We start from the raw sequence: 26,801 nt of genomic DNA on the forward strand, positions 1-26,801 counted from the left end.
GGTAATTGAGGCAGGTACTATCACAGTTTAGTCAGGTACATAGATAGGACAGGTTTAAAGGGGCATGGACCTAACGCAGGCAGATAGTATAGATGGGACATGTTGGCCGGTGTAGGGATTGGGCCGATGGGCCTATTTCCATGCTATAAGACTCTATGACTATGACTCTATGATTCAGTCTCAGCCTTGATTTTAGCTAGCTGATCATATTGTAAAAGATCCTTTTTATCAAAGAAAATCTAATTTCTTTTGCAATTGCAAAATTGTTATTGAATTTTAAGTTAATGATTTGCCGTAAAATATTCAGCAGCAGAGTGACAAAGAATGAAAGTGAGTGGACATTAGAGTGGGGTGTCTATTTATGTTAATCTTAAAGATTTTTTAAGCCAATTTACTGTCCAGTAAGGTTGATTAATTTGTCTGATCAGATTTTGTACAATCTCAAAGCAAATTTATTTTCAATTCAAGAATGTGTGCATATATTTTAGCTTCTCACCAGTATGCGTAAAATATGAAGTGAGAATCAAGTTTCATTTTTTGTCATGTGTTATCAGGATTGATGGAATTCCTGTGGGATCACAATGTATTAATATTAAGTTATTGGTGCAGCGGTGGCCCTTGTTTCATGGCAGCAGGGTCTTGAGTACGTCCCATGTTACTGTGAGACTGATATGCAGGTACATTCAAAACAAGTTTCTTATAAAGGCTGTAAAAGTTGCAAACAAGTGCTTTGCAGATGGACATAGATGATATCCCATAAGTCTGCAAGACAGAGTCATGGTGTCATAATATTGCACAGCATTGAAAAAGGCCCTTTAGCTACCACGAACATGCCAACAGTTTTGTTCATCTACATAAATCCCATTTTACTCCATTAGCTCAATATCCAATCCAAATGTCCCTTAAACATAGTTATTGTTTCAGATTGACCGCCATCCTCTGACATCATGTTCCAGGTATCAACAACTGAAGTGATTTCGGACTGCAAAAATTAGATATTATAGATTGTACATTTTCTGGTCAACAATCGTATTTGTGTTTTGCAATTTATTCAACAAAATAAATTGAGAGAATGATTTGCCCTGAGACCAGTGTACCTATTCATTCATTGCTGATGAGTGCAATCAAAAACCATCAGCAGTGAATCAAGAGAAACAATGAGATCCATGCTGTCATCAGAGTTATCTTGAAACACATCATAGAAGTGGTGAAATTACTCTGCTGTTTTTATTATGATTACTAAGGAGATGGGGGCATGGGGTTGCTGCCTGAAATATAGCGAGTTTTCAAAATCATCTGTGGCATTGTGTGCAATGCAATCATCTGAACAGTTGTGAGGATGTAACAAAGGATTTACAATTATAACATGTCTTTCACTGCCCTAGTATGTTGTCCTTTTCTGTGAACAATGTTTTTTTGGAAGTAATGACTACAGGATTGCAAGGTTGGAAACATAATAGTCACTTAGCAGGCAGATCAATAACAAAGAGCAATAATAATCTGTCCATGTTATATTGCTTGTGGGATAAATATTGACCGGTGATAAAACGAGGCTCAGATCTCTGGAATTAAATGCCCACAGATAAAAACAAAGCAGAGCAATGTTAAAACTTGTGAGAGAATGATGCAGAACACCTTAAGGGTGCTACTACATTCTGGAAACCCTTAAATATGAATTATTTTTTGTTTCCCAGGAAACTCCCACATATTGACATTCCAAAAGCTTATCACAGAATCTCTGTACTTAAGCAATATAGCCATCTGACAGGTTGTAATCGGTATTGCCATGACCTTGAATTACATGATTGTGGATCAGGCATTGTTTCTACTGTATATGGAGTTACTTTGACAAAGTTATTCCTGCATCACATTTGTGCTATCGGGTATCCTAAACATTTTGAAGATCCTGTTTTAAATGGCATTATATTGAATGAATTGTATTAATTTCTTCAGTTCTAAATTTGCCGGACGTTTGAAAATCTGGCTTAAAACCTGTCCAATTAGTTATTGTGCATGTTGAATAAAAGCAAGCATTTGTATGAGTGACTGTATCCCAGTTGTGTGCAGAAAGGGAAATGTAAGCTGGATGTTTCTCTCGTCAACCAAAAACTAAAACATTTTGCAGCACAGAATATATTGCCATCAATGTTGCTTTGTGAGATTCCACAGAATGTGAATTTCATAAGGAATAATAGATTTTTTTCTGTGAACTACCCACTTAGGTACCACTCAACCTATCAGTCTAGACATGGAAGGGTCAGAATGGTTCAGACTTGGGTTTTTTATTTCTGCCTAGTTTCCAAGAAAACTATCATAGCTTCTTTATTTTTACTAATCCTGTGAAAATGTTGTTATTGGTGATATTTCTTATTCAATAAAGTAAATTTGTATGTTAGAATTACAAGAACCTATGCAACATGTATTATAAAGTATTTAAATTGTTTATTGATTATTATTTCTTATTTCTTATGGCATTAGATCTGTTTTTCCTTTTATAATTGTAAACTCATTCTTTCCACAGAGTTACATTCATGGGAGTAGCCAAGCTCAGTTTGTTGCAGAGTCGCACATCATTCTTCTCCTCAGTATCCTTTGAAATGTCTGACATGATGTTGCAAGATATTCTTGAAGCAAGTAAAAAAAAATACATTTGCACCTAGTAAGAAAGTAAGAGATGTGATTCTGAAATGAGTTCAAATATGAATTAAAATGTTATATAAGGTTTACAACAGCAAAGCATGTCCAGTCAGTGCATGCTTACATCTGTGCAAGACTTGAACCTTGTTCAGTCTTCTCTCATCTAAATCGATCATTGCCACGCTTTGATCTCGACACCCTCAGATTTTGTCAGCCCCCCTTAAATACGTCTGAACTATTTGCTTCAATCTCTCCCTGTGGTAGTAGGCTGACATTTTCACCATTGTTTGGGTAAAGAATTTCTTCTGAATGTTCTTATTTGTTACGGACGTATATTGATGGTTTATAGTTGTACACTTTACCATTCTGTAAACATTTGCTGTGAATACATGGCAAATAAGTCTATCATGATTTTAAGGACAACTTGGCTTCATTTTTTGAGAGAAGGAACCCAGTCTTCTCTCAAACCCAGCTGGCCAAAATTAATGGCAAAATCCTCCCGTTTTGCAATAGACAATAGGTACAGGAGTACCTGGCCCTTCGAGCCAGCACCGCCATTCAATGTGATCATGGCTGATCATCCCCAATCAGTACCCCGTTCCTGCCTTCTCCCCACATTCCCTGCCTCCGCTATTTTTAAGCCCTATCTCGCTCTCTCTTGAAAGTATCCAGAGAACTGGCCTCCACCACCCTCTGAGGCACCCGTTCCAGGTGTCCCAAGCCGCTGAGAGGACTCTCCCGACCCCGGACCAACATCACCCGGTGAGAACGGCCTGGAACATCGGGCCTCCGTAGAGGCAACTGTGGAGGCCTCAATAGGCCCGACTATGGGTGAACTTGGGTTGGGGACTGGACATTGTGCCTTCCCTCATAATGGTAACCATTGTGGGGGGATGTTTCTATGTTAAATGATTCTTTCTTAATTTGTTCTGTTTCCAAGATGGCTGCCGGAAGGGAGAGTGAACGCTGGCGCAATTAGCTGCCGCTGCTCTCTCTTTGAATTGTGTCTTTGAATTGTGTCTTTGAATTGTGTCTTTGAATTGTGTCTTTGAATTGTGTCTTTGAATTGTGTATTGTTGATGTCTTTATTATTTATTTTTTATTTTTTCTTGTCGTTATTTCTTGTTTTGTTTCATTCTGCTTACATGTTTTTTATTCTGTTACTAAATTTTGTAAGGTGTCCTTGAGACTCTTGAAAGGCGCCCATAAATAAAATGTATTATTATTATTATTATAGAAATCCACAGACTCACAACTCTCTGTGTGGAAAAGTTTTTCCTCATCTCCGTTCTAAATGGCCTCCCCCTTATTCTTAAACTGTGGCTCCTTGTTCTGGACTCCCCAACATCGGGAACATGTTTCATGCCTCTAGCGTGTCCAATCCCTTAATAATCTTATATATTTCAATAAGATACCCTCTCATCCTTCTAAATTCCAGTGTATACAAGCCCAGTCGCTCCATTCTTTCAACATATGACAGTACCGCTATCCCGGGAATTAACCTCATGAACCTACGCTACACTCCCTCAATAGCAAGAATATTATATTTTATCTCTACACACAAGGATTCTAGTTTGCCTTATTTATTGCTATTCAATCTGTGTAATCAATGTAACAATGCTATTTAGATTGTTTTAATTACCTCACTCCTTCAGCTAACTCTCAATTGTCACTATTACCTTCTGCTCTCATGGCCCCCAATTTCTGTTGTAAAGTACTGAAACAGATTCTCTTTCCCCAATCTCAACAAATCCCTTCACTTATCAAATTCCTGAGTTTGATATTCTCTGAAGTATTGATCCATGAAACTGGTTAATGTGCAATATCAAAACCCTTCAATATTTACACAAAACCCAAAGTTTTGCTTGCTGGAGAAGCAGTGTTCCCTGCAAATGGACTCCATGCTAGTTATTCAATGAACCAATAAAATAGTAAGATTAAACGAGAACTTACCAGTTTGAAGTTTGATCTGTATTTTATGAGGAGTTACGATGAGGGATTACGTGAAGAACCCGCTCAGCGCGCATGCGCGGCATACTTCCAAGCAGCGGTGTGGAATCACAGATAGACACAGTTATTGAAGTAAACATAGTAAAGAAAAGGAGACATCAGTTATCAGTTTGACCTATATTATGAGGGTGGGAGCGGAGGGCACGTAATCCCTCATCGTAACTCCTCATAAAATACAGATCAAACTTCAAACTGGTAAGTTCTCGTTTAATCGTACTATTTTACTTCGGAGTCACGTGAGTGACTACGTGAAGATTTCAAAGCTCTGTGATTTCAAACCGTGTAACAGTTTTATTTCACTCACTGCCGAAGTTCTTGAGGGAGGAAGTGTGTTATCGTAACCAACCAATGAATCTGTTTTTCGAGAAACAAAAATGGTATTTAGTAACAATAACAAATTAAATTGCTCCCCCGGGCTTAAATTAAATATTTGCAGTTTGTAAAAAATTTCTGCAAACAAGTCAGGTTTCGTCAACGGCTTATTGTAAAAAATGTTGAATGTCGTTTCCCTCGACCATTCTGCTGTCGTCAGAATATGGTCAACCGGTACGTCCATTCTTTCGGCCGTTGATGTAGACGCTGCCCTGGTGGAATGAGATTTGAAAAAAGTTAGTCTATTCCGGCAGTCTTTCGTACCTGCTTGAGCCATCTTGCAATGGTTTGGCTCGTTACCCGGCCATGAGGTTTTTTGTGGCTGACCCATAAGGCTTTTTCACTCCCTCTGATGTTATAGGTTGTGTCTATATAATATAGTAGATAGGTCATGACACACAACCGCGGCTCTGGCGGGTAAGCCCGGAACACCACAACTGGATTGGCTATACCTGGCCTGTTCTGTTCTACCAGACCCTGGATGATGAACGAGATCTGGTCTGAGGTGGTCACCATGTTGTCCAGTCGCAATCGATGTAGTGACTGGACCCTCTGAGTGGATACAAGTGCCATCAACATGAGCGTTTTCAGGGTAGTTTGTTTGAGGCTGAGGGATCTGGCTGGTGGCCATCCCCTGATGTACGTCAGGACCACACTGACATCCCATAAATGGGTATACCTTGGTCTAGGGGTTTGATGTTATAGATGCCCTTCATTAATTTGACCACCAGTGGATGGGATCCCATTGGCTGTTGTCCTGGTGCTGGTTTCAAATAAGCAGACAGGGCACTCCTTGCTGTGTTGACGGCACTGTAGCTGATTCCTCTTTGTGGTGTAGGTAGGCCAGGAACTCCAGTGCGTTGGTGACTGTTGCTGTTGTGTACGTGGTCCTTGTTTCCTGGCAGTACTTCTCGCATTTCTTGATGCTGGTTAAGTACTGCTTCTTAGTGGATGTTCGAAAGGGATGCTGACATGGTGTTGATGGTTTGTTCTGACAATCCCAGTTCCAGATAAGGTCTGTTTAAAACCCTGCAACCCATGAGTTTGATTTTCTCATGGCATGGGTGGCTTGTGCCTGATACCGGGTGAGTTAACAACTCTGGGTCACTGGGGAATACCATCGGTGTTTCAACAAACATGTCATGCAGTACTGGGAACCATGGCTGTGTAGGCCAGTCGGGTACTATCAACCCTGATGCAGAGTCCATCTGTATTTTTCGTAGTACCTGACTGATGAGGCAGAAGGGAGGGAAAACATAGAAGAAGGAATTTCCCCAATCCAGCGTGAAGGCATCTACTACCGCTGCTGCCTCTGGGTCTGGTTCCCAAGCGACATGCATAGGTATCTGGTGATTTAGCCTTGATGCAAATAAATCGATATCTGGCGTGCCATATAGCTTGATAATTTTTGCAAATACTTTGGGTTTTACATCCATTCGATGTTGTCATTGAATTTGCATGACCTGGTGTCTGCCACTGTATTTAGCTTACCTGATAGGTAAGTTGCTGACAGCCAAATATGTCTTTTTGACACACCATTGGCAAATTGTGTTGACCAATTTGTCGCATGATAATGATTTTATGCCTCCCATATGGTTAATGTAGGCCACCACCGTAGTATTATCCATTTGTAACCGTACATGCAGTGATGCATATTTGATGTATATGCTTTTAATCCATAAAAGGAACCCAACATCGCTAAATAATTAATGCCCCGTGTAAGTAGTAATGATGACTTTAGGTTAGTCCATCTACCACCTGTTAGATAATGATAGGGCTGAAACTATGCCAACTGTTTTGATATAGTTTCAGTGGGTAATTTCATGACCCGATCATAATGACCTGCATGATATTTTAATGCCTGTACCTTTGCTCTTTGTAGATTTTATAATGCAATGGTCCGAATTGTGTAGCCAGGAATGCTGCTACCATTTTCCCAATTACTCTTGCTACTTGTCGAATAGTTGGTTGCTCGTTGACCATTAAATTGTGGCATAATTGTGCCAATTTAACCGTTTTGTCTTTTGGCAAAGTTACAGTCATATGGATTGAATTAATTGTGAAGTCTAAGTAGTCCATGATAGTGGATGGCTTCAACTTTGATTTATCTGGATGTAAAACAAACCCCAGGGTTTCGAAAACTGTTTTGTAGCTGAAAAACAGCTGACATAGCCAATTCCATGGTCTTCTTATTAGTTTTGCCAGGGCTGGTTTTAGTATCTTGATGAATAACCTTGAGCTGACGTTACCCCATGGGGTAATGCTTTAACTGTCATAGTTGCCTCATCCAGGTAAATTTTAGGTATCTACGTAGATCCTTTTGAATGGGTACTGAATAGTAAGCATATTAGACCTGCCCGGTGCCTCAGGTCAGCTGATCAGCTGCTCCTTGAGGTACCAAGGTCTAAGCGGAAGCTCAGAGGGGATGGAGCCTTTTCTGTTGCTGCTCCAGCACTCTGGAACATCTTGCCGCTGCACATCAGACAGGCCCCCTCACTGTCCATCTTCAAATCCTCCCTAAAAACACATTTTTATTCTTTGGCTTTCGACACTGGCTGAGGCATTGCTCCTGTTTTTAGTGCTTTTAATGTCTTTTAATTTTTAGTGTGTTTTTTATAGTCCTTCGTTTTACGGTTTTTAATGGTTTTTAATTGTTTGTAATAGCTTTTTGTTCATGAGTTCTCATGTACAGCACTTTGTGGCAACTGCAGTTGTTTAAAGTGCTTTATAAATAAAGTTATTATTATTATATTTGAGGCCAATGCTTGCCATAAAGTATCCTTTGAAATTAGATTCCTTATTTTACATATTCTTGTAGGCACCAGACCCACCTACCTCCATGAATATGGGCATTTCTTCTGTCTCTTCCCAGACCAGCGAGTCTGGCGCGTTGTCTGACGTGGCGGTGATGTTGGGGGGTGGTGCATTTTCCATGGGGTCCTGCTCTGGGCCATGGTCTAAAAGACTCCCGGGCATAAAAAAATGCGGTCCCCGAGCTTTCACCAGTCCCATTTGGTAGACGTCGACTGGTGGACGCGATGGGGTGCTGCCGCTTGGGTATTGTATTTTTGGGGTTTACTTGTCCTGGGGCCTGCCCTCATGAGGCTGAAAGTTTTTATTCCCATGAGGTTTTTTGCCAAAGAGCAGTGAGGCTGACTCAGTGGCTCGGGTTTAGAACCCAAATTCGGGATTTAGGGCAGGTCTTATGATCTATATACGGAGGTAATTTATCTCCGCGTGTTGCACAACAGTGCAAGAGTGATTTGTTAGTTAGTGGTCATCTCCGTATTGTCCACAGAAAACGAGCAAATGGTGTGATGGCTGACGTCAGGAGCCTGAGGATCCGCTGCAGTATCAGCTCCTGGTCCGAGTATTTGTCCCGACGTGCCCCCAGATTTGGCTGTTGAGTGCCGGCACTTTGAAGGACTATAATTCATTGGAGCTGTACATTTTTAGCCTTATTAACCACCTGCTCCTGTAGGTGCCTGTCAGAGAGGTGGTCAACGCTGGCCGTTAGTTTTTAGACTCTAATGGCCTTCCTGCACGTGGGGTAGCCACGTAGCGGTCCACACACACCCAGCAGCTCTTCCTGTTCCTGCACCCCTGGCATACTCCCGAATTCTTCAGCCAGCGACCCCCTCTTCATGACCGGCCCAGCCCTGGTCACCCCAAAGCTAACCACACTAAGGAGGAAGCGATGGGCAGTGCCTAGGCACTGTGGAGGGTATGCCTGAACCCTCCAGCGAGACTGCCCCTCACGTAGCGTGTCTCGCAGGAGCTCCTGCTCCAGGAGCCGCTCCAGCGGCTCAGGCGGCTGTCTCTCTTCCATGCGGGTGGAGTGACGTCCCCTCCGACAAGTCGGAAGCCACCGGCCGGATGCCTCTTCGGATGTCTAAACATCCAGACCGCAGCTGAGGCACTAGCGGGACTGGGCTCGGCGCGGTGATGGGGATAGCGGAGCGCCCGGTAATTGTTCCTACCGCCTGTTGCTGCCCCCCCCCCTGCAATGGAACGCTCCTCCACTGGAGACGAGCGGGGGACAGGTTCTTCTAGAGCTTTTGTGCCTTGTAGAAGCGAGAGCGCCCCTCAAGCAGCGCATCTCACAGGCACCTGCTCCGAGAGCCGCTCCAGCGGCTCAGGCGGCTCTCTCTCCCCCCGTGCGGGTTGAGAGACGTCCCGTCCGAAATCGGGAAAAACACCTGCAGGATGCCTCTTTGGGTGGCTATGCATCCAGTCCGCTGCTCAGGTACTAGCGGGCTGGGCTCGGCACGGTGTCGGGGAATAGCGGAACACCGGGTAAACGCTCCTACCGCCTGTTGCTGCCCCCCTCCCCGACGGAAAACGTTCCTCCTCGAACGGGGGACAGTTTTGTTCCAGAGCCTTTTTCTCTGCCTGTAAAATACAAGCAGAAAAAGGCTCCCCTGTAATAGAAACCCGACCTCAGGGTACTCACCTGACGGTCCGTCTCATTCTGTAGCGGGAGCGCCTAACTCCCGCTGCAGCCGCTGTTGCACTGCTGGCGTTAATGCCGCGCATGCGCGCTGAGCGGGTTCTTCACGTAGTCACTCACGTGACTCCGAAGTAAAATCACAAGATAGCTATGCAGAATCTCAATTGATATATTGCAAGCTTTTTGCTGTTCCAGCAATCTCAGAATTTATTAGTCATCAGTAGTGAATTATTGTTAGCATTTTATGTTGTTATTTTAAACATAACACTGCATGCTACCTTTGTTTAATTCAGGCATTACATCCAGCACATTATTCAGGAAAGGTAAACTGCACGATTACAGCTCGGTTTTCACGAAATGCATGTTTTCAATTACTTTCCTCCCAGTGGGAGATTGCATTCCTGAAATGTCATCGTATACATTTAGCTTTGCTTCTTTTTGGCTTTGTGTGGATTCAGATATCAATAGATTGTGATTTTTTTGAAAACATGTTCATCTTTTAGTGGAATTATCAGAATCATTTTAAGGAAACAATTCAACAAATTGACAAGTTTTGGTATTTGATGACTTGTCTTTAGCACGATTTTAAAATCTGAAGAAACTCAAATTTTAAGAAACAAACATGCTGCCTGGCTGACTATTTCCAGTATGTTTAGTTCTTATTTTTGCCCTAAGCTTCACTTGATTATAGTTTTCAGTTATTGACTGTGTAAGAGCCACTGTGTTGTACAGCATTGCAACAGGCTCTTCAGCCCACCACTTTCACACTGACCTTTTTGCCCATTTTTACTCCTCCCATTTGGCTGCATTATCTGGATATCCTACTGTGCCTGTTCAACAGCCTGTCTTAATGCCTTTTAAACACATTGATTATATCTGACTCCACTACCTCTTCTAGGCAGCATGTTCTAGATATTAATAACTGTGTGTATAAAAAAACTCTTTCCTCAATTGCTTTTAAAATTCTTTCCTCTCACCTTAAACCTATGCCTTCAAATTCAGGAAACAAATGTTAACTAGCTTACCTTTAATAATGTTTCATACTTAGTTAGGTTATGTTTTACCTGTAAACATCTGCTCCCGATCTACTTTTGCCAGGTGCTCTCCTACTGTATTGACATAATTTTTTCTTCTGTTTTACGTTAAAGTATTATTTTTTGGACAGTTTATATATTGGACTTTACCTGTCAAATATATTTTCTATTGTGGATTAAACAATTTAAGTCTTTTTTTCTCTTTGCTCATCCATTACTGTCTCCACTTGTCTCTTACTGTCATCAGGATCAATTGGCCTTCATTGAGCTTGGTTTCCAGCAGTTTGCTTTGGCCTACAAATTAATTTCTTTAGTTCCTTGCCAGCTTTCATTAGAGAACTCAGTGCGATGAAATGTGTGTTGAGGGTACAAATCTGTTTCCTAATGTTTGTTTCAGGTCCCTGCATGGGGTTGGTATCACACAGTGTGCCTGCACTAGCTTTAATCATTGTTGCCAGGTCTGTCTTCATAAGTATATTCTTTAATTCTTGTAATTCTTTTAAACCAGTGTTCTACTTTATCATTGCATGCATTATAGACAATAGACAATAGGTGCAGGAGTAGACCATTTGATATGATCATGGCTGATCATCCCTAATCAGTACCCCGTTCCTGCCTTCTCCCATATCTCCTGACTCCGCTATCTTTAACAGCCTTTTCTGTAATAACTAACATGGAGGTGGCAAATAATGGCTCCAAATGTGTTGCGTAGATTTATAAACATTTAATTGCAATTGTGCTGAAGCATGAGAAGAATTATTAGCAGGCAGGATTAACATCATCCAGCTGAAACTCATTGAAAATAATTCTTGAAAGATTGAATCTATTTGAAATTCAGTATTTTCATTTGTTCACCTTTGGAAATCATACAATGGTGCAAAGGTATGATTACTTTGGTAATCATAGAAATACATCCACAGTCAGTGACGCTAAAGCATTTTGGTTCGAAACCCTTCTTCAGTCCGAAGAAGGGTCTCGACCTGAAAGGTCACCCATTCCTTCTCTCCAGAGATGCTTCCTGTCCCGCTGAGTTACACCAGCATTTTGTGTCTATCTGTGCTTAGAACGGCACTTGTCATGCTGGCCTTCATCAGTCATGGTGCTGAGTACAGGAGTTGGATCTTTATATTGCCATTTTACAAGATGTTGGTCTGGTCGCACTTGGAATAATGTGTACAGTTTTTGTTATCCTGCTATAGGAAAGACATAATTAAGCTGGAATGAGTCCAAAGAAGATTTACAAGATGCTGCTAGGATTTGAGAGATTTGAGATATATGAAGATAGACAAAAATGCTGGAGAAACTCAGTGGGTGAGGCAGTATCTATGGAGCGAAGGAATAGGTGACGCTTCGGGTCGAGACCCTTCTTCAGACTGATGTATGGGGGGGGGGGGGGGCGGGAAGAAGAAAGGAAGAGGCGGAGACTGTGGGCTGTGAGAGAGCTGGGAAGTGGAGGGGAAGGAGGGAGAAAGCAAGGACTACCTTCTTCTTCTTGCGTATGGCGTGCACAGCCTAAAGTTGTAGGACAACTTGTTCTATTTGATCTTATTTGATTGCGCACGCCGGGTTGATTGCATTCGTCGAAACAGGGCGGACCACGTGAAGGTTGCAATCTTCCACCCCAAGGACTACCTGAAATTGGAGAAGTCAATGTTCATACCGCTGGGGTGTAAACTACCCAAGCAAAATATGAGGTGCTGCTCTTCCAATTTGCGGTGGGACACACTCTGGCCATGGAGAAGGCCCAGGCCAGAAAGGTCAGATTTGGAATGGGAGAGGGAGTAGAAGTGCTGAGCCACCGGGAGATCAGGTTGGTTAATGCGAACTATACGAAGGTGTTGGGCGAAGCGATCGCCAAGACTGCCCTTGGTCTCACCGATGTAGAGCAGTTGACACCTAGAGCAGCGGATGCAATAGATGAGGTTGGAGGAGGTGCAGGTGAACCTCTGCCTCACCTGGAAAGACTGCTTGGGTCCTTGGATGGAGTCGAGGGGAGAGGTAAAGCGACAAGTGTAGCATTTCCTGCGGTTGCAAGGGAATGTACTAGGGGAGGGGGTGGTTTGGTTGGGAATGGACGAATTGACCAGGGAGTTATGAAAGGAGCGGTCTCTGCGGAAAGCCGAAAGGAGAGGAGATGGGAAGGTGTGGCCCGTTGGAGGTGGCGAAAATGTCGGAGGATTATCTGTTGTATGTGACGGCTGGTGGGGTGGAAGGTGAGGACAAGGGGGACTCTGTCCTTGTTACGAGTGAGGGGATGGGAGTGAGAGCGGAGCTACAGGACATAGAGGAGACCCTGGTGAGAGTCTCATCTATAGACGAAGAGGGGAACCCCCGTTCCCCAAAGAATAAGGACATCTCCGATGCCCTTGTGTGGACGACAGATGGCACAATGGGCTAAGTGTTCGGCTGGCAACCGGAAGGTAGCAGGTTCGAATCCTGCTTGGAGTGCATACAGTCGTTGTGTCCTTGGGCAAGACACTTCACCCACCTTTGCCTGTGTGTGTCCTTGGGCAAGACACTTCACCCACCTTTGCCTGTGTGTGTGGATGTAATTATGTGAAGCACTTTGGGGTCAATGCAAGTTGACTAAAAATGTGCTATATAAATAAAGAAATTTAATTTTTTTCGAACTCCTCATCCTGGGTGCAGATGCGGCATAGATGGAGGAATTGGGAGTAGGTGTAGGAGTCCTTACAGGAAGCAGGGTGTGAAGAAGTGTAGTCCAGATAGCCATGGCAGTCAGTGGGTTTGTAGTAGATGTCGGTCAGTAGTCTGTTATATGCGATGGAGAGAGTGAGATCAAGAAAAGGTAGGGAGGACTTCCGGTGGCGCCATGCTGCACTAGCAGTCGCAACTTTTAGCTCCGCTGCTGTAAAATCGCGATTTTTCGCGTTAAAATCGGGTCTGGAGGTCGGGACCAATTCAAAAACTGACCAGAGCCCCGGGACGTCGTGCTGATGACATCATCAGTAAGAGCTGCGATTTGAAACGGAGGATAAAGGATTTTAAATGAAAAAAACCGTCTTCAGCTCAGAGCCCTCAGAGAACAATCTCAAAACTGCTGAAAACACAGAAAACTGAAGAACAGACCTCTGAAGTGGATTCTGGAATGGCTACAAGGGTCAAGACTGAGATGGCTACTAAGGAGAAAAATGAAATGGAGAAGATAAAGAACTCGGTAAGAGAACTGAGAAAGGATATTGAGGCTGGAAACTTAAAAATGATGGAAAATATAATGTCAAATTGATGGAAAATATGTCGAACATTAATGCTGGTAATCAAAAAGTTATTGACTGCATTGGCATTATACAAAAACGAATTGAGGATGTGCATGAAGAGCTAATGGGGAGAATTAATAAAGGCGAAGAAGAATCTAAGAAGACGTTTGAGGCTGTGCATGTAATTGTTTCTTCACAAGTAACTGCAATGAAAGACATGGAAACAGTTGTTGATCAAATGGCTGAAGATATGCAGGGAATGAAGCTAGAACTAGACAGCCTCAAGAGTCAACTGGCAAAAGTCTCAGATAAATGTCTTGATCTCGAAGCTCGCTCAAGGCGCCAAATTTTACGAATACTGGGAGTAACTGAAGGAGCAGAGGGAAATAACGCCCGTGAGTTCACTGCCAACTTAATCAAAAAGGTACTTAATTTACCTGTGGAACCGGAAATTGAAGTGGCACATCGAATACCTAGATTTAAGCCAAGATCACAAGCAGATCCGGCCCACCCACGACAGATCATAGTCAAACTTCGGGCCATTTCAGCATTTGAAGAGCTGATGAAAAAAATCAAATATGGAGTGAAGATGACCTTTGGAAACGACACTATCAAACTCCTCCGGGATTATCCCTGTGAGATCGTGCAAAAGAGAAGAAAGTTCGCACAGACAAGACAGATTCTCCATGGAGTTAAAGATGTCAGATGTGGCATTTTTTATCCGGCCAGGATGCGCATTACTTTCAAGGGAAAAGAGAAAACTTTCACTAATTCGGACGCATCTTATAAATATGCCCAAGAGATTGTGGCAGAAACAGAAGATTAATCAAGGCAGCGGGACGATATGGACAATTTCTTTCCTTTTATTACTTCACAGAGAACACCCGAAGATAAGGGAAGAAACACTATTCTCTAAAAGTTTAAAATGGAAGAGCATTTCCACGTGCGCCGGTCTAGACACCTTATCTCCTTTGGACGCTTTGGAATTCAACTCAAGGACATTCTTTGTTCAAAATGAAGGAAAGACTGATAAGCAACGCAGAGACGAACAGCAGAGCCGAATGTGGAAAACATCACAAGGACAAATGGCAGTTTAAGATCTTAAAACAGCTTTACAAAATATAGAGAATTAACAATAATTAACAATACTAATATAGAAATATAAATGGAAACTAACCTGAACTATATAATGGGCAAAATGTAATAATGTGCTAAAAAGACTGACTAGCGCGTATATAGAGATAACAAATTTTAGAATTAAAGTAGATAATACTGAATGTTTAAGTGTTATGTAGTTTGTGTGGGGAAGGGAGTAGACTCAGGCACCACATAATTCCAGGAGCCTGTTTCTGGTTAACCCTTACAGCTAACAGCTTACTATTATCAAAAGTATAACTAATTATAAATAATTAGTAGATGAAAGTGTTAGATAAATAAATGTCACAGTAGCTGAACACAGATCTGATAAGTCTGAATGAAATATATATATATATATATATATATATATATATAGTGTAATTGGGTGAAATATAATTGATTTTGAAATGGTACCGCCCTCCTAGGTTTAGAGTAATAAAAGGAGCGGAGCTAATTGTACAACATCAACTTCGGAAGTCGAATAGATGTCGAATCCCACAGACGCGTGGGACATGCACTACAGTGTCGAATACTTCAGACACTGTAATTTTACTTGTTCAATTTTTTTTTTTATCACAATATGTCACTACTATGTGTTTTTTTTTCAAGGAAAATCGCAAAAGGGATCTACCAAGGAAGTTAGTAATATAAACGCCCCCCAAATATCCAGAGTCCTGAGGTATGGATGCACCGTGATAAATAAGGGTATTAAAATCAGAGAAAATGCAAGATGATAAACAAAAGAAAATGGGAGGAATCACATTGTGTAGCTGGAATATAAAGGGTATTAATGAACCAATGAACATCTATCTGAGCAGGACCAAACTGAAGTATGCCCCCACTCCAACCTACCTCGGAGTGACCCTTGACAGGACCCTATCCTTCAAGGAACATCTTAAAAGAACAGCAGCTAAGGTGAAGTCCAGAAACAATCTCCTCAGTAAGCTTGCTGGCTCAAAGTGGGGGGCAGCAGCCCCCACACTGCGCATTTCAGCACTAGCCCTTGCATTTTCTTCAGCCGAATATTGTGCCCCTGTTTGGTCCAGGTCATCCCACACACACCATGTGGATACCCAATTGAACTCAACAATGAGGATCATCACAGGAACAATCCGCTCAACACCACTCCCCTGGCTCCCTGTCCTATCCAACATAGCCCCTCCACACATCCGGCGAGTAGTCCTCACTCAAAGGATGCTCCAAAAGACCAAAAACTCCCCTCATCTGCCAATTCACATGGACATCTTCAACCCACCCACTGCTCGACTTCCATCTAGACGACCAATTTGGAAGAACCCACCACCAGCTGATTTCACCATCCAATCAGCTTGGAAAAGGGAATGGGAGTCCAAGGACGTCCCAAATAAACATCTGGTGTCAGACCCCACCCTACCGGTCCCTGGCACCAATCTCCCAAGGAAGCAGTGGACGACGCTGAATAGATTCAGGACTGGACATGGCCCCTGCTTGGCCAGCCTTCACAAATGGGGCAGCAGTCCAACCCCATGGTGTGCTTGTGGAGAGCAGCAAACAATGCAACACATCATTGAAGCATGCCCTCAACAAAGACTCAAAGGAGGACTTGTCACCCTTCATACAGCAGATCAAGAGGCAACTGCTTGGCTAAAGGACTTTGCATTCGCTAAATAAAATAAAATGAACCAATTAAAAGGGGCAAAATACTAGCTCAGTTGAAATCATATAACACGGACATTACGTTTCTACAAGAAACGCACCTTAAACATCAAGATCAGATGAGATTGAGGGCGAATTGGATAGGCCAAACATTTCACTCCTCATATACTTCGAAATCTAGAGGCACCGCAATCATTATTCGCAAAGGAATACCATTCAAATCAAAGAACATTATATCAGATAAGGAAGGGAGATATATTATAGTTACAGGAGAGATCCATGCTACGCCAATCACCTTGGTAAACATATATGCGCCCAATTTTGATAATCCTCAATTTTTTAATAAAATCCTGAATACAATCGCAGAATTTAACTACCAAAATGTTATAATTGGAGGAGACTTCAACTGTGTTTTAGATCCGTACTTAGATAAATCGATGCAAAAACAAAGGTAATATGAAATCTAAAACTAGTGAACTCTTAAATACATATATAAAAAATACAAATATAGCAGACGTCTGGAGGATCGCGAATCCGACTGGAAGGGAATACTCGTTTTATTCAATGGTACACAAAACATACTCACGTATAGACTACTTCCTAGTGGATACAAAACTAATCCCTTATACTATGAACCCTAAATATCACACCAATGCGATTTCAGATCACTCCCCGCTAACTTTCGTTCTAAAATTAGAAGGAATGTCTACGAACAAATCGTTCTGGAGGTTTAACTCGCAAATTTTGAAAGACCCGCAAGGGAGTATATATCTAAAAAAACAGATGGACCTATTTTTTGAGACAAACGATACACCAGATATATCCCCCACTTTATTATGGGAATCCTTCAAAGCATTTATTAGAGAAGTCATTATCTCGTATCAAGCTTTTCAAAACAAAAAGAATAAGAATGAACAAAGACAATTAGAAGAACAAATCAGACAACTAGATATAGATAATGCTAAAGATCCAACTATGGATAAACATAATAAAATTTTAATACTGATATTTAAGCTAAATAAATTATTATCAGAGAAGGTTATAAGATTATTCCAAATTACAAAACAAGAACATTTCGAATTTGGGGATAAACCCCATAAACTTTTGGCACGCCAACTGAAAAAGACGGGAAAAAGATCATGCAATTTTAAAGATTAAATCAGATAGAGGGGAATTATTAACGCTACCTAATGATATCAATAAAAGATTTGCTCAATTTTACAAGAATTTATACACATCAAAAACGCTAATAGACAATAATAAAGTTTCAGAATTTTTGGACAATTGTAACCTTCCAAAACTAGAACTGAAGGAACAAGAGGAACTGGGAGCACAAATTACATCTAAGGAAATAGAAGACACAATAAACACACTTAAGAATGGAAAAACACCAGGACCAGACGGATTCAGTAATGAATTTTATAAATGTTTTTACGACATAGTTACACCACGTCTACAGAAAATGTATACATACGCTTTTAAAGAACAAATCTTACCTGAAACACTAGCAGAATCAACGATCACATTAATACTTTAAAAAGATAAAGATATAGAAGAACCAGGCTCATATAGAGCTATTGCTTTGTTAAATACGGATCAAAAAATACTAGCGAAAACACTAGCTAGAAGACTAAGTCAATATGTTAGTAAATTAATAAATGAGGATCAAACGGGATTTATACCTAAGAGACATTCATTTAATAACCTGAGACATCTGCTTAACATAATGCACTCTCACAAACCTCAAGAACAAGAGTTATCTATCATTTCACTGGACGCAGAAAAACCGTTTGATCAAGTAGAATGGGATTATATGATTAAAGTATTGCAAAATTTTCAAATGGGAGAGAACTTCATCGCATGGATAAAATTATTATATAACAAACCCACGGCTAGTAAGGTGCAATAGTAATTTAAAATATAAATGGTACCAGGATCTGGTAACGGGGGGTATAAAATAAATTAAAAAAAAAAAAAATACGGTTGGTATATCCTTTTTTGCGGAGTTTTGTGTTACAATAGAGCGATTGTTTTTCCTTTTTTTTCTTTTCTTTCTAGGGTCTTATTTCCTTTCTTTACTTCCTTCTCTAACTTCTTCCCTAAGGGGCTTTCTTTCCCCAACAATTTCCTGCACCTTCACGATGCTTGCTCACTTTCCTTACTTCTTTTATTTCTATCTTTTTTAAAGCTCGAAAAACGAAGTGTTACAACAAATGTAATAAGATATATCTGATGTGTATTATTGTAATTTACTGTACTTCTAATTAAAAAAAAAGAAAGAAAAAAAAGAAAAGGTAGGGGGATGTTGGAATTGGTCCGGGTGAAATTGAGTGCTGGATGGAAGTTAGTAAGATGAAGTTAGAAATGGATGAAGTCAGTGAGTTCTGCATGGGTGCAGGAGGTAGCACCAATGCAGTCGTCAATGTAGCGGAGGTATAGTTCGCGGATAGGGCCACGGAATGCCTCGAACAAGGATTGTTCGACGTACCCTACAAAGAGGCAGACATAGCTGGGGCCCATGCACATGCCCATAGCTACGCCTTGGATTTGGAGGAAATAGGAAGAGTCAAAGGAAAAGTTGTTGCAGGAAGCGGAGGAGACTATCAGTAGATGGGGATTGGTTGGTTCTGCAGTCGAGGAAGAAATGGAGGGCATAAAACCCTCCTGGTGGGGGATGTAGGTGTAGAGTGACTGGACATCCATGGTGAAGATGAGGGAATGGGGGCCTGGAAAACGGAAGTCATGGAGGAGACAAAGAGCGTGTGAGATGTCTTGGACATCGGTAGGGAGGGATTTGACCAGGGGGAATAGGATGGAGTCGAGGTGTGTGGAAATAAGTTCGGTGGGACAAGAACAAGCAGAAACAATTGGTCTGCCAGGACAGTCAGTTTTGTGGATTTTGGGGAGAAGGTAAAATCGGGCCATGCAGGGCTGGGGAACGATGAGGTTGGAGGCTTGGGAGGGCAGGGAGCCGGAAATGATGAAGCCAGTGATAGTGTTTGAGATAATGATCTGGATGATGGTGTGGTAAATTGGATTAGTAAGTATGCAGATGATACTAAGATAGGTGGGGTTGTGGATAATGAAGTCGATTTTCAAAGTCTACAGAGAGATTTATGCCAGTTGGAAGAGTGGACTGAAAGATGGCAGATGGAGTTTAATGCTGATAAGTGTGAGGTGCTACATCTTGGCAGGACAAATCAAAATAGGACGTACATGGTAAATGGTAGGGAATTGAAGAATGCAGGTGAACAGAGGGATCTGGGAATAACTGTGCACAGTTCCCTGAAAGTGGAATCTCATGTAGATAGGGTGGTAAAGAAAGCTTTTGGTGTGTGGGCCTTTATAAATCAGAGCATTGTGTATAGAAGTTGGGATGTAATGTTAAAATTGTACAAGGCATTGGTGAGGCCAATTCTGGAGTATGGGGTACAATTTTGGTCGCCTAATTATAGAAAGGATGTCAACAAAATAGAGAGAGTACAGAGGCGATTTACTAGAATGTTGCCTGGGTTTCAGCAACTAAGTTACAGAGAAAGGTTGAACAAGTTAGGGCTTTATTCTTTGGAGCGCAGAAGGTTAAGGGGGGACTTGATAGAGGTCTTTAAAATGATGAGAGGGATAGACAGAGTTGACGTGGATAAGCTTTTCCCACTGAGAGTAGGGAAGATTTAAACAAGGGGACATGACTTGAGAATTAAGGGACAGAAGTTTAGGGGTAACATGAGGGGGAACTTCTTTACTCAGAGAGTGGTGGCTCTGTGGAATGAGCTTCCAGGGAAGGTGGTGGAGGCAGGTTCGTTTTTATAATTTAAAAATAAATTGGATAGTTATATGGACGGGAGAGGAATGGAGGGTTATGGTCTGAGCGCAGGTATATGGGACTAGGGGAGAATACGTGTTCGGCACGGACTAGAAGGGTCGAGATGGCCTGTTTCCGTGCTGTAATTGTTATATGGTTATAATGGCCTGGTGCTCGTCTGTGGGGGTCATGGTCCAAGGATAAGTAGGAGGAGGTGTCTGAGAGTTGGCGTCTGGCCTCAGACCGGTAAAGATCTGCGCGCCAGACTACCACGGCACCTCCCTTGTCGGCAGGTTTTATCACCCAGTCTGGGTTGTTGCAGAGTGAGTGGAGGGCTGTACGTTCAAGGGGGGGGAGAGGTTAGAGTGAGAAAGGGGAGTGGAAAAGTTGAGGCGGTTGATGTCCCGCCGGCTCTTTAAAATAAAAAGGTCTAAAGCAGGTTGATGGCCATGAGGGGGGTTCAAGAGGAGGGGGTCCGTGGGAGACAGGAGAAGGGGTCATCACTAGGGTTGAGGACCCCTTCCCATGGAAAAACGCTGTAGATGCGGAGGAGACAGAAGAAGAGCTCCACATCATGGCGGACGCGGAACTCATTGAGGTGGGGACGGAGGGGAACAAAGGTGAGGCCTCTGCTTAGGACAGACCATTTGGTATCAGAGAGGCGGAGGTCAGGGGGAATGGTGAAAACACGGCAAGGATGGGGGTTGGGGCCGGAGGAAGGCAGGTGAGTGCACGGAGGCCGAGGCGATGTCTGGTAGTGGGGTTGTGGGTGGTCAGGGAGGAGGGTTGTATGAGGACTATAGTGTGGGTGGGGAGTAGCTGGGGTCACATGGTACCAGGGGGAAGGGGAAGACCCAGTGGAACACCCACTGAGGTTCCATGTGTTGGGGGGGGGGGGGGGGAGCACTAGGACCCAGCACAGTCAGACCCCGTGGTGTGAGAGTCTGCAATGTGGAGATATATGAAGAGGTTGGCAGGCCAGGATTCCTCGGAGCATAGGGGGACTAGCCGCATAGATAAGATGAATGCATACTTTTTTTCTCGGGAAGGGGAATCAAAAAACTGATGGCATAGGTTTAAGGTGAGAGGAGAAATATTTAGAAGTGACCTAAGGGGTGCCTTCTTCACACAAAAGATGGTGCACATATGGAATGAACTGTCAAAGAAAGTGGTTGAACCAGGTACAATAACAGCATTTAAAATACATTTGGACATGTACATCGATTTTGAAGGATGTGGGCCTAATGCAGGCAATTGGGAGTAGTTTAAAAGGGCATTTTGGTCGGCATGGACAAGTGAGGCTGAAAGGCCTATTTCCATGCTGTATTACTTTATGGCCCAGGATCCATGGTGTTGGGTTTGCCATTAGGAACCAGCTCATCAGCCACCTCTTTGAACTTCCTGTGAGAATCAGTGTGCATGACCATCCATCTGGTGCTTGCCAACAACCAGATGGCAACAGTTGTTAGTGCCTATGCCCCTACTTTAGACTCTGAAGAGGAAGCAAAATAGACCTTGTCCTGCTTCGACGAGACACTGTCTAAAATTCCCAGGGAGGATGAGATTATTCTCCTTGGAGACTTCAACGCCAGGGTCGGCTGGGATCAACACCTCTGGAAGGGTACCATAGGAAAGGAAGGCATTGAAAACGACAACTCCAATGGACCTCTGTTTCTCAGCAAATATGCTCAGCATGACCTCTCATCACTAACACCCTCTTTCACCAGAAAAACAAACTAAAGGCATCTTGGAGACACCCACCCTCCAAACAGTGGCATCTCATTGACTATGTCATTGTATGAGCCAGGGACCGCCGTGAACTTAGGAGGAAGTGGAGGATTCAAATGAAGCAGATCCGGCCAAGGCTGAACCTTGAAAGCCTGGAAGAAACTGCCACCCAGCAGCGACCAGGCTTCTCTTGGGGAAAGCCTCCAACAGGAATATCCTGATGAGATTGAAGGGCACTGGAGCCGACTCAAATCCACCATCCTTGATACCGTAAATACAACCTTGGGTGCAAGTCCAGAAAACACCAGGACTGGTTTGACGAGAATGACACAGAGATAGAACAGCTCATCTCCAAGACAAGGAAAGCCTTTCGTGCCTGGCAAAATGATGTAACCTGCAAGGCCTAAAGAGCGGCTCACTCTAGAGCCAAGGTGTCCAGAGCCGGGTGAGGGAGCTTAAGAACTCTTGTTGGACAGATAACGCTCTGGAAATCCAGAGACTGGGGCAAACTCAGGTGACACCAGAGGCTTCTTCAGCGCTACTAAGGCCGTCTATGGGGTTTAAGCTACAGCAGCTTAAACCTCCTGCGCTCAAAAGACGGACAAGAACTGCTGAAGGACAATTAGTCCATTAACGCCCGATGGAAAGAGCACCAGGAACTCCTCAAATGTGACAGCACAACTGAACCAGACATTACCTACCGCATCCCCCAGAGTCCCATCAGAGAAGACATGGAAGAACCTCCCACTATGACAGAGTTCAAGATGTCATCAAGAGCCTTAAGAATAACAAGGCCACCGGTCCAGATGGGATCTCAGATGAGATCTTAAAGGAAGTTGGACCGGAGCTCTTGTACCACATCCACGCACTACTCCTCAAGGTCTAGGAAAAAGATGAACTTCCCTCAGAACTCAGGGATGCTCTAAAAGTGACCATTTTTAAGAAGGGGGACAAAGATACTACAGAGGCATCTCGCTCCTGTCAACAACAGGCAAAGCCCTTGCTCGTGTCCTCGCAAACTGACTTCTACCACTGTCTGCGGAGGTACATTGTGCAGAATCACAGTGTGGCTTCCGCCCATCCAGAGGTACAGCAGAAATGATATTCACAGCACACCAACTCCAGGAAAAATGCCGTGAACAAAGGCAGCCTTTGTACATGGCCTTCATAGATCTGACAAAGGCTTTTGACTCGGTAGGCCGCCAGACTCTTTAGAGCATACTATCAATGTACGGTTGTCACGACAAGTACATCAGAATATTGAGGTTTCTACATGATGGCATGTCGGTCACAGTGCTCTGCAACTGCCGCTCCGAGTCCGAGCCTTTCACTGTGGAAACGGGGTCAAACAGGGAAGCATCATCCCACCCATCCTGTTTGTCATCTTCATTGCTGCCACAGGGGATCCCAATCCTCTACCGAACTGACAGTGGGCTCTTCAACCTTAATAGGTTGAAGGCCAAGAGCAAAGTCAGTAACGCCACCATCATGGAGCTTCAGTACGCGGATGACTGCGCCATTGCAGCACACTCTGCAGAAGGCCTCCAGGGCTTCCTGAATGCCTTTGCCAAGGCATACAGAGCCATCATGGGCCTAGCCTTAAATATCAAGAAGACCCGGGTCATACATCAACCTCCACCCAACCAGCCGTCTACCCAGCCCACTATAAAAGTGGACGACACCACTCATGAAAACATTGACCACTTCCCCTAACTTGGCAGCATTCCTTCCTCAAAAGCTGACATCGACTCTGAGGTCAACCATCGCCTGAGTTGTACCAGCGGAGTCTACGCTAGACTCAGGAAAAGTGTCTTTGAAGACCGAGACCTAAAGGCTCAAACAAAACTGCTGGTCTACAGAGCCGTTGTCCTCCCCACCCTGTTGTATGGAGCCGAATCATGGACCACCTATAGCAGGCACCTTAGAGCCCTGGACCAATACCATCAAAAATCCTTACGAAAGATTCTGAGGATCAGCTGGGAAGACAAATGCACCAACATCAGCGTTCTGGAGGAAGCCAACATGACTAGCATCACCACCACAATAATGCAGCACCAACTTTGATGGAATGGCCATGTCATCCGCATATCCAACACACGTCTCCCTAAACAAATCCTGTACTCTTAATTGAAGGAAGGCGAGCCCCCGGCGGGCCAAAGAAATGCTTCAAGGACAACATCAAGAACAGTCTGAAGAAATTCCACCTCACATCGAGCAACTGGGAGCACATTGCACTGGACAGGTGCTCCTAGAGGAAATCCGTGCAGGAAGGAGCTGCACGTCACAAAGTGGTACTACGCCATGTCGCAGAGACAAAGCGACAGCACCATAAGGAGAGAGAGAAGGGGGCATGAGGACTACCAACCACCGCCAGACTCCACTGCCCACGTTGCACTAAGGTGTGTGGATCACGGATCGGTCTCAACAGACATCTGCAGATCCACAAGCAGACGACCCTATGGAGAGGAGAGGAGCGGACGGTCATACTTGTTTCGAGTGACCGCCGATGATGATGATGTCTTAATGAAATAAATGGCCCTCCTATTCTGTTCATGATTAAGCAACATACAATACCGATTGAATAATGCAGTGATAGCACTCAATTATCACACCTACATTACATATAAAGGGAATTTCTGGCTTTTGAATAACATTTTATGCAATACAATTCCCACTCTTCAATTATCTGACGACCAAAAATAATTTTATTGTTTGTTATGTCATTGTAAAATAAAGTAAGGATTTACTTAAATATCTAATTTACTATGCAATTACCTGGAATCATCATAGATAACACTTAAACAAGAATTTAAATGACAATTATATCTGCTTGTGGTGTTCCTGCAATCCAGATGGGAAGATTATAAATTGAAGTCAGATTAATGTTTTTAATTAAAATTGATTCAAATGTTGGTAAAATATAATAACAGCTGTGATCCAGAAGAAAGGCTGAAACTCCCGGGGCAGAAATAAATAATTTGCAGGCGGGATTAAAGAGTCTGTGAAAAGGGGAATAAAAAATACGGACATGTAGGGAGGGGATAGAAACGATACAATCTACAAAGGGATTGTAAGCATTAAAACACCTTCTACATTGTACATGCAACTTACCTTTCCTTTGTTAAACTGTCCAAATAGTTGCCGTAAATTGTGAGCACTGAAAAATATTTTGATCCTGAGTGAGCTTAAGGGGGACGGCTGGTCAGCGCGGACTCGGTGGGCCGAAGGGTCTGTTTCCACGCTGTATCTCTAACTAAACGAAATTTCAAGCATGAATTACTTCTACTCTGATAGAAAGAAAAGGACTAGAATCAAATAGAATGTTTAGACCGGACGGTCACATACTCAAAGCAGAAAGTAAATTCAGCATCCTAGAAAAGTAAATGCAACCAATTAATCCTGAGGTCAGATTCACCACTGAGGGTCAGATCACTCAGTCAGTTTAACAATAACCTGTGCAAGGTGAGTTTTATATATACAAAATTGTTTAAGGTATACTCTTAATTTTCTGTGTTTGAAAGGGTCTTTTGATACCATTTTATATTGTGGAGATGTTAGGGTACTGCTTTACAAAGCCTGACTCAAATATGCAAGGAAAATGTTTTATTCTCCTTCACTTTAAATATGTATATAGATATCAATAGAGCAAGTGGTACTTGGTGGTAATGGTAAATATGTGCATGTGGTGTTGCAGCTTAAATTAACATTTAAATTCTGGGTTTTTTTTACCTAAGAATTTCTATTTTATTCAATTTGAACCTCATGGGTCTTTGTAGAATAAAATTCTGAAGTAGCTTGAAAAACCAATGAAAACTATTTAACAAATATTTGCTAATTTTTAATGCTTTTTACCATGATATTTAAAAATACACGAAATATGATGGAAATGCAAGAATGTCCATTACAAGTGTGATTAATTGCATGTAATGCAAATTGGAACTATAGTATCGCAATAATTCATTATGTTTTACTATAAAGTGCCTTCTTTTATTATTATCGAAGATTATTACTTTCAGTTCATTAATTAGGAGATTTTTTCTGCTATTCCATGTTGTGTAAATCCATCCATTTTTTATGACTCCTGAATTTTTTTAATGTAGAAGCTTGGGTTGTTCTCCATGCAACTGCAAAGGTTGAGAGAGATCTGATAGAAGTATTTAAAATGAAGGATCCAGGGAAAGTGGATAAACTGAAATTGTTCCTATTGCCGAAAGATTCAATCGCCAAAGGATGCAGATTGACGGCAATTGCCAAAAGTGACACAAAATGCATATTTTTACGCCACTGATGGTTTGTATTTGGAGTGTACTATCTGGTAGGGGTGAACAGGGATGTGGTGGTTTGCACTGATACAGCAAATCAAAGCATAGCTACATGTTGACTAAAGCTCACTGGAAGGGCTTGTGATCCAAGTGTGCAATCGAGCAACGTGCAATGTGAGCATGCTCCCATTTGCAAGTGGAGGCAAATGGGAACCTGGACAGAAAGGAAAGAATTTTCAAGACAATGATGTGCAGGCCGGGGAGTGAGTGGCTGTTTTGCTTTTAGACAGAGCTCAACTGGACTCACTGGGCTACATTCATACGGCAATCAATGACCTCCTTGGCTATTCATAACAATAAAAAAAAGACATTCAAATGCAGCTAGTTTACAAATACAGAAAAATGCTTCCCCCAGTGTGCACAATGTGCCCAGCCAGCTGCGTTATCTTATTATATTGGATTCATAGTCAGTTTCAAGTATCTAGTGAAACACTGCATTACTTCAACAATCTCTCA

The 26,801-nt window shown here is 42.6% G+C and overlaps 1 protein-coding gene across 1 annotated transcript in view; it reads left to right on the top strand.

Annotated features, from left to right (window-relative positions):
- tusc3 (tumor suppressor candidate 3) overlaps positions 1-26,801 on the top strand; it is a 452,158-nt gene that overhangs the window by 252,561 nt on the left and 172,796 nt on the right. Inside the window, exon 7 of the mRNA XM_033029228.1 lies at positions 2,522-2,585. Within this exon, the coding sequence (XP_032885119.1) occupies positions 2,522-2,585 (64 nt within the window). The remainder of the gene's footprint in view (positions 1-2,521; positions 2,586-26,801) is intronic.

This window comes from Amblyraja radiata, chromosome 1 (genome assembly GCF_010909765.2).
Source record: "Amblyraja radiata isolate CabotCenter1 chromosome 1, sAmbRad1.1.pri, whole genome shotgun sequence".
NCBI lineage: Eukaryota > Metazoa > Chordata > Chondrichthyes > Rajiformes > Rajidae > Amblyraja > Amblyraja radiata.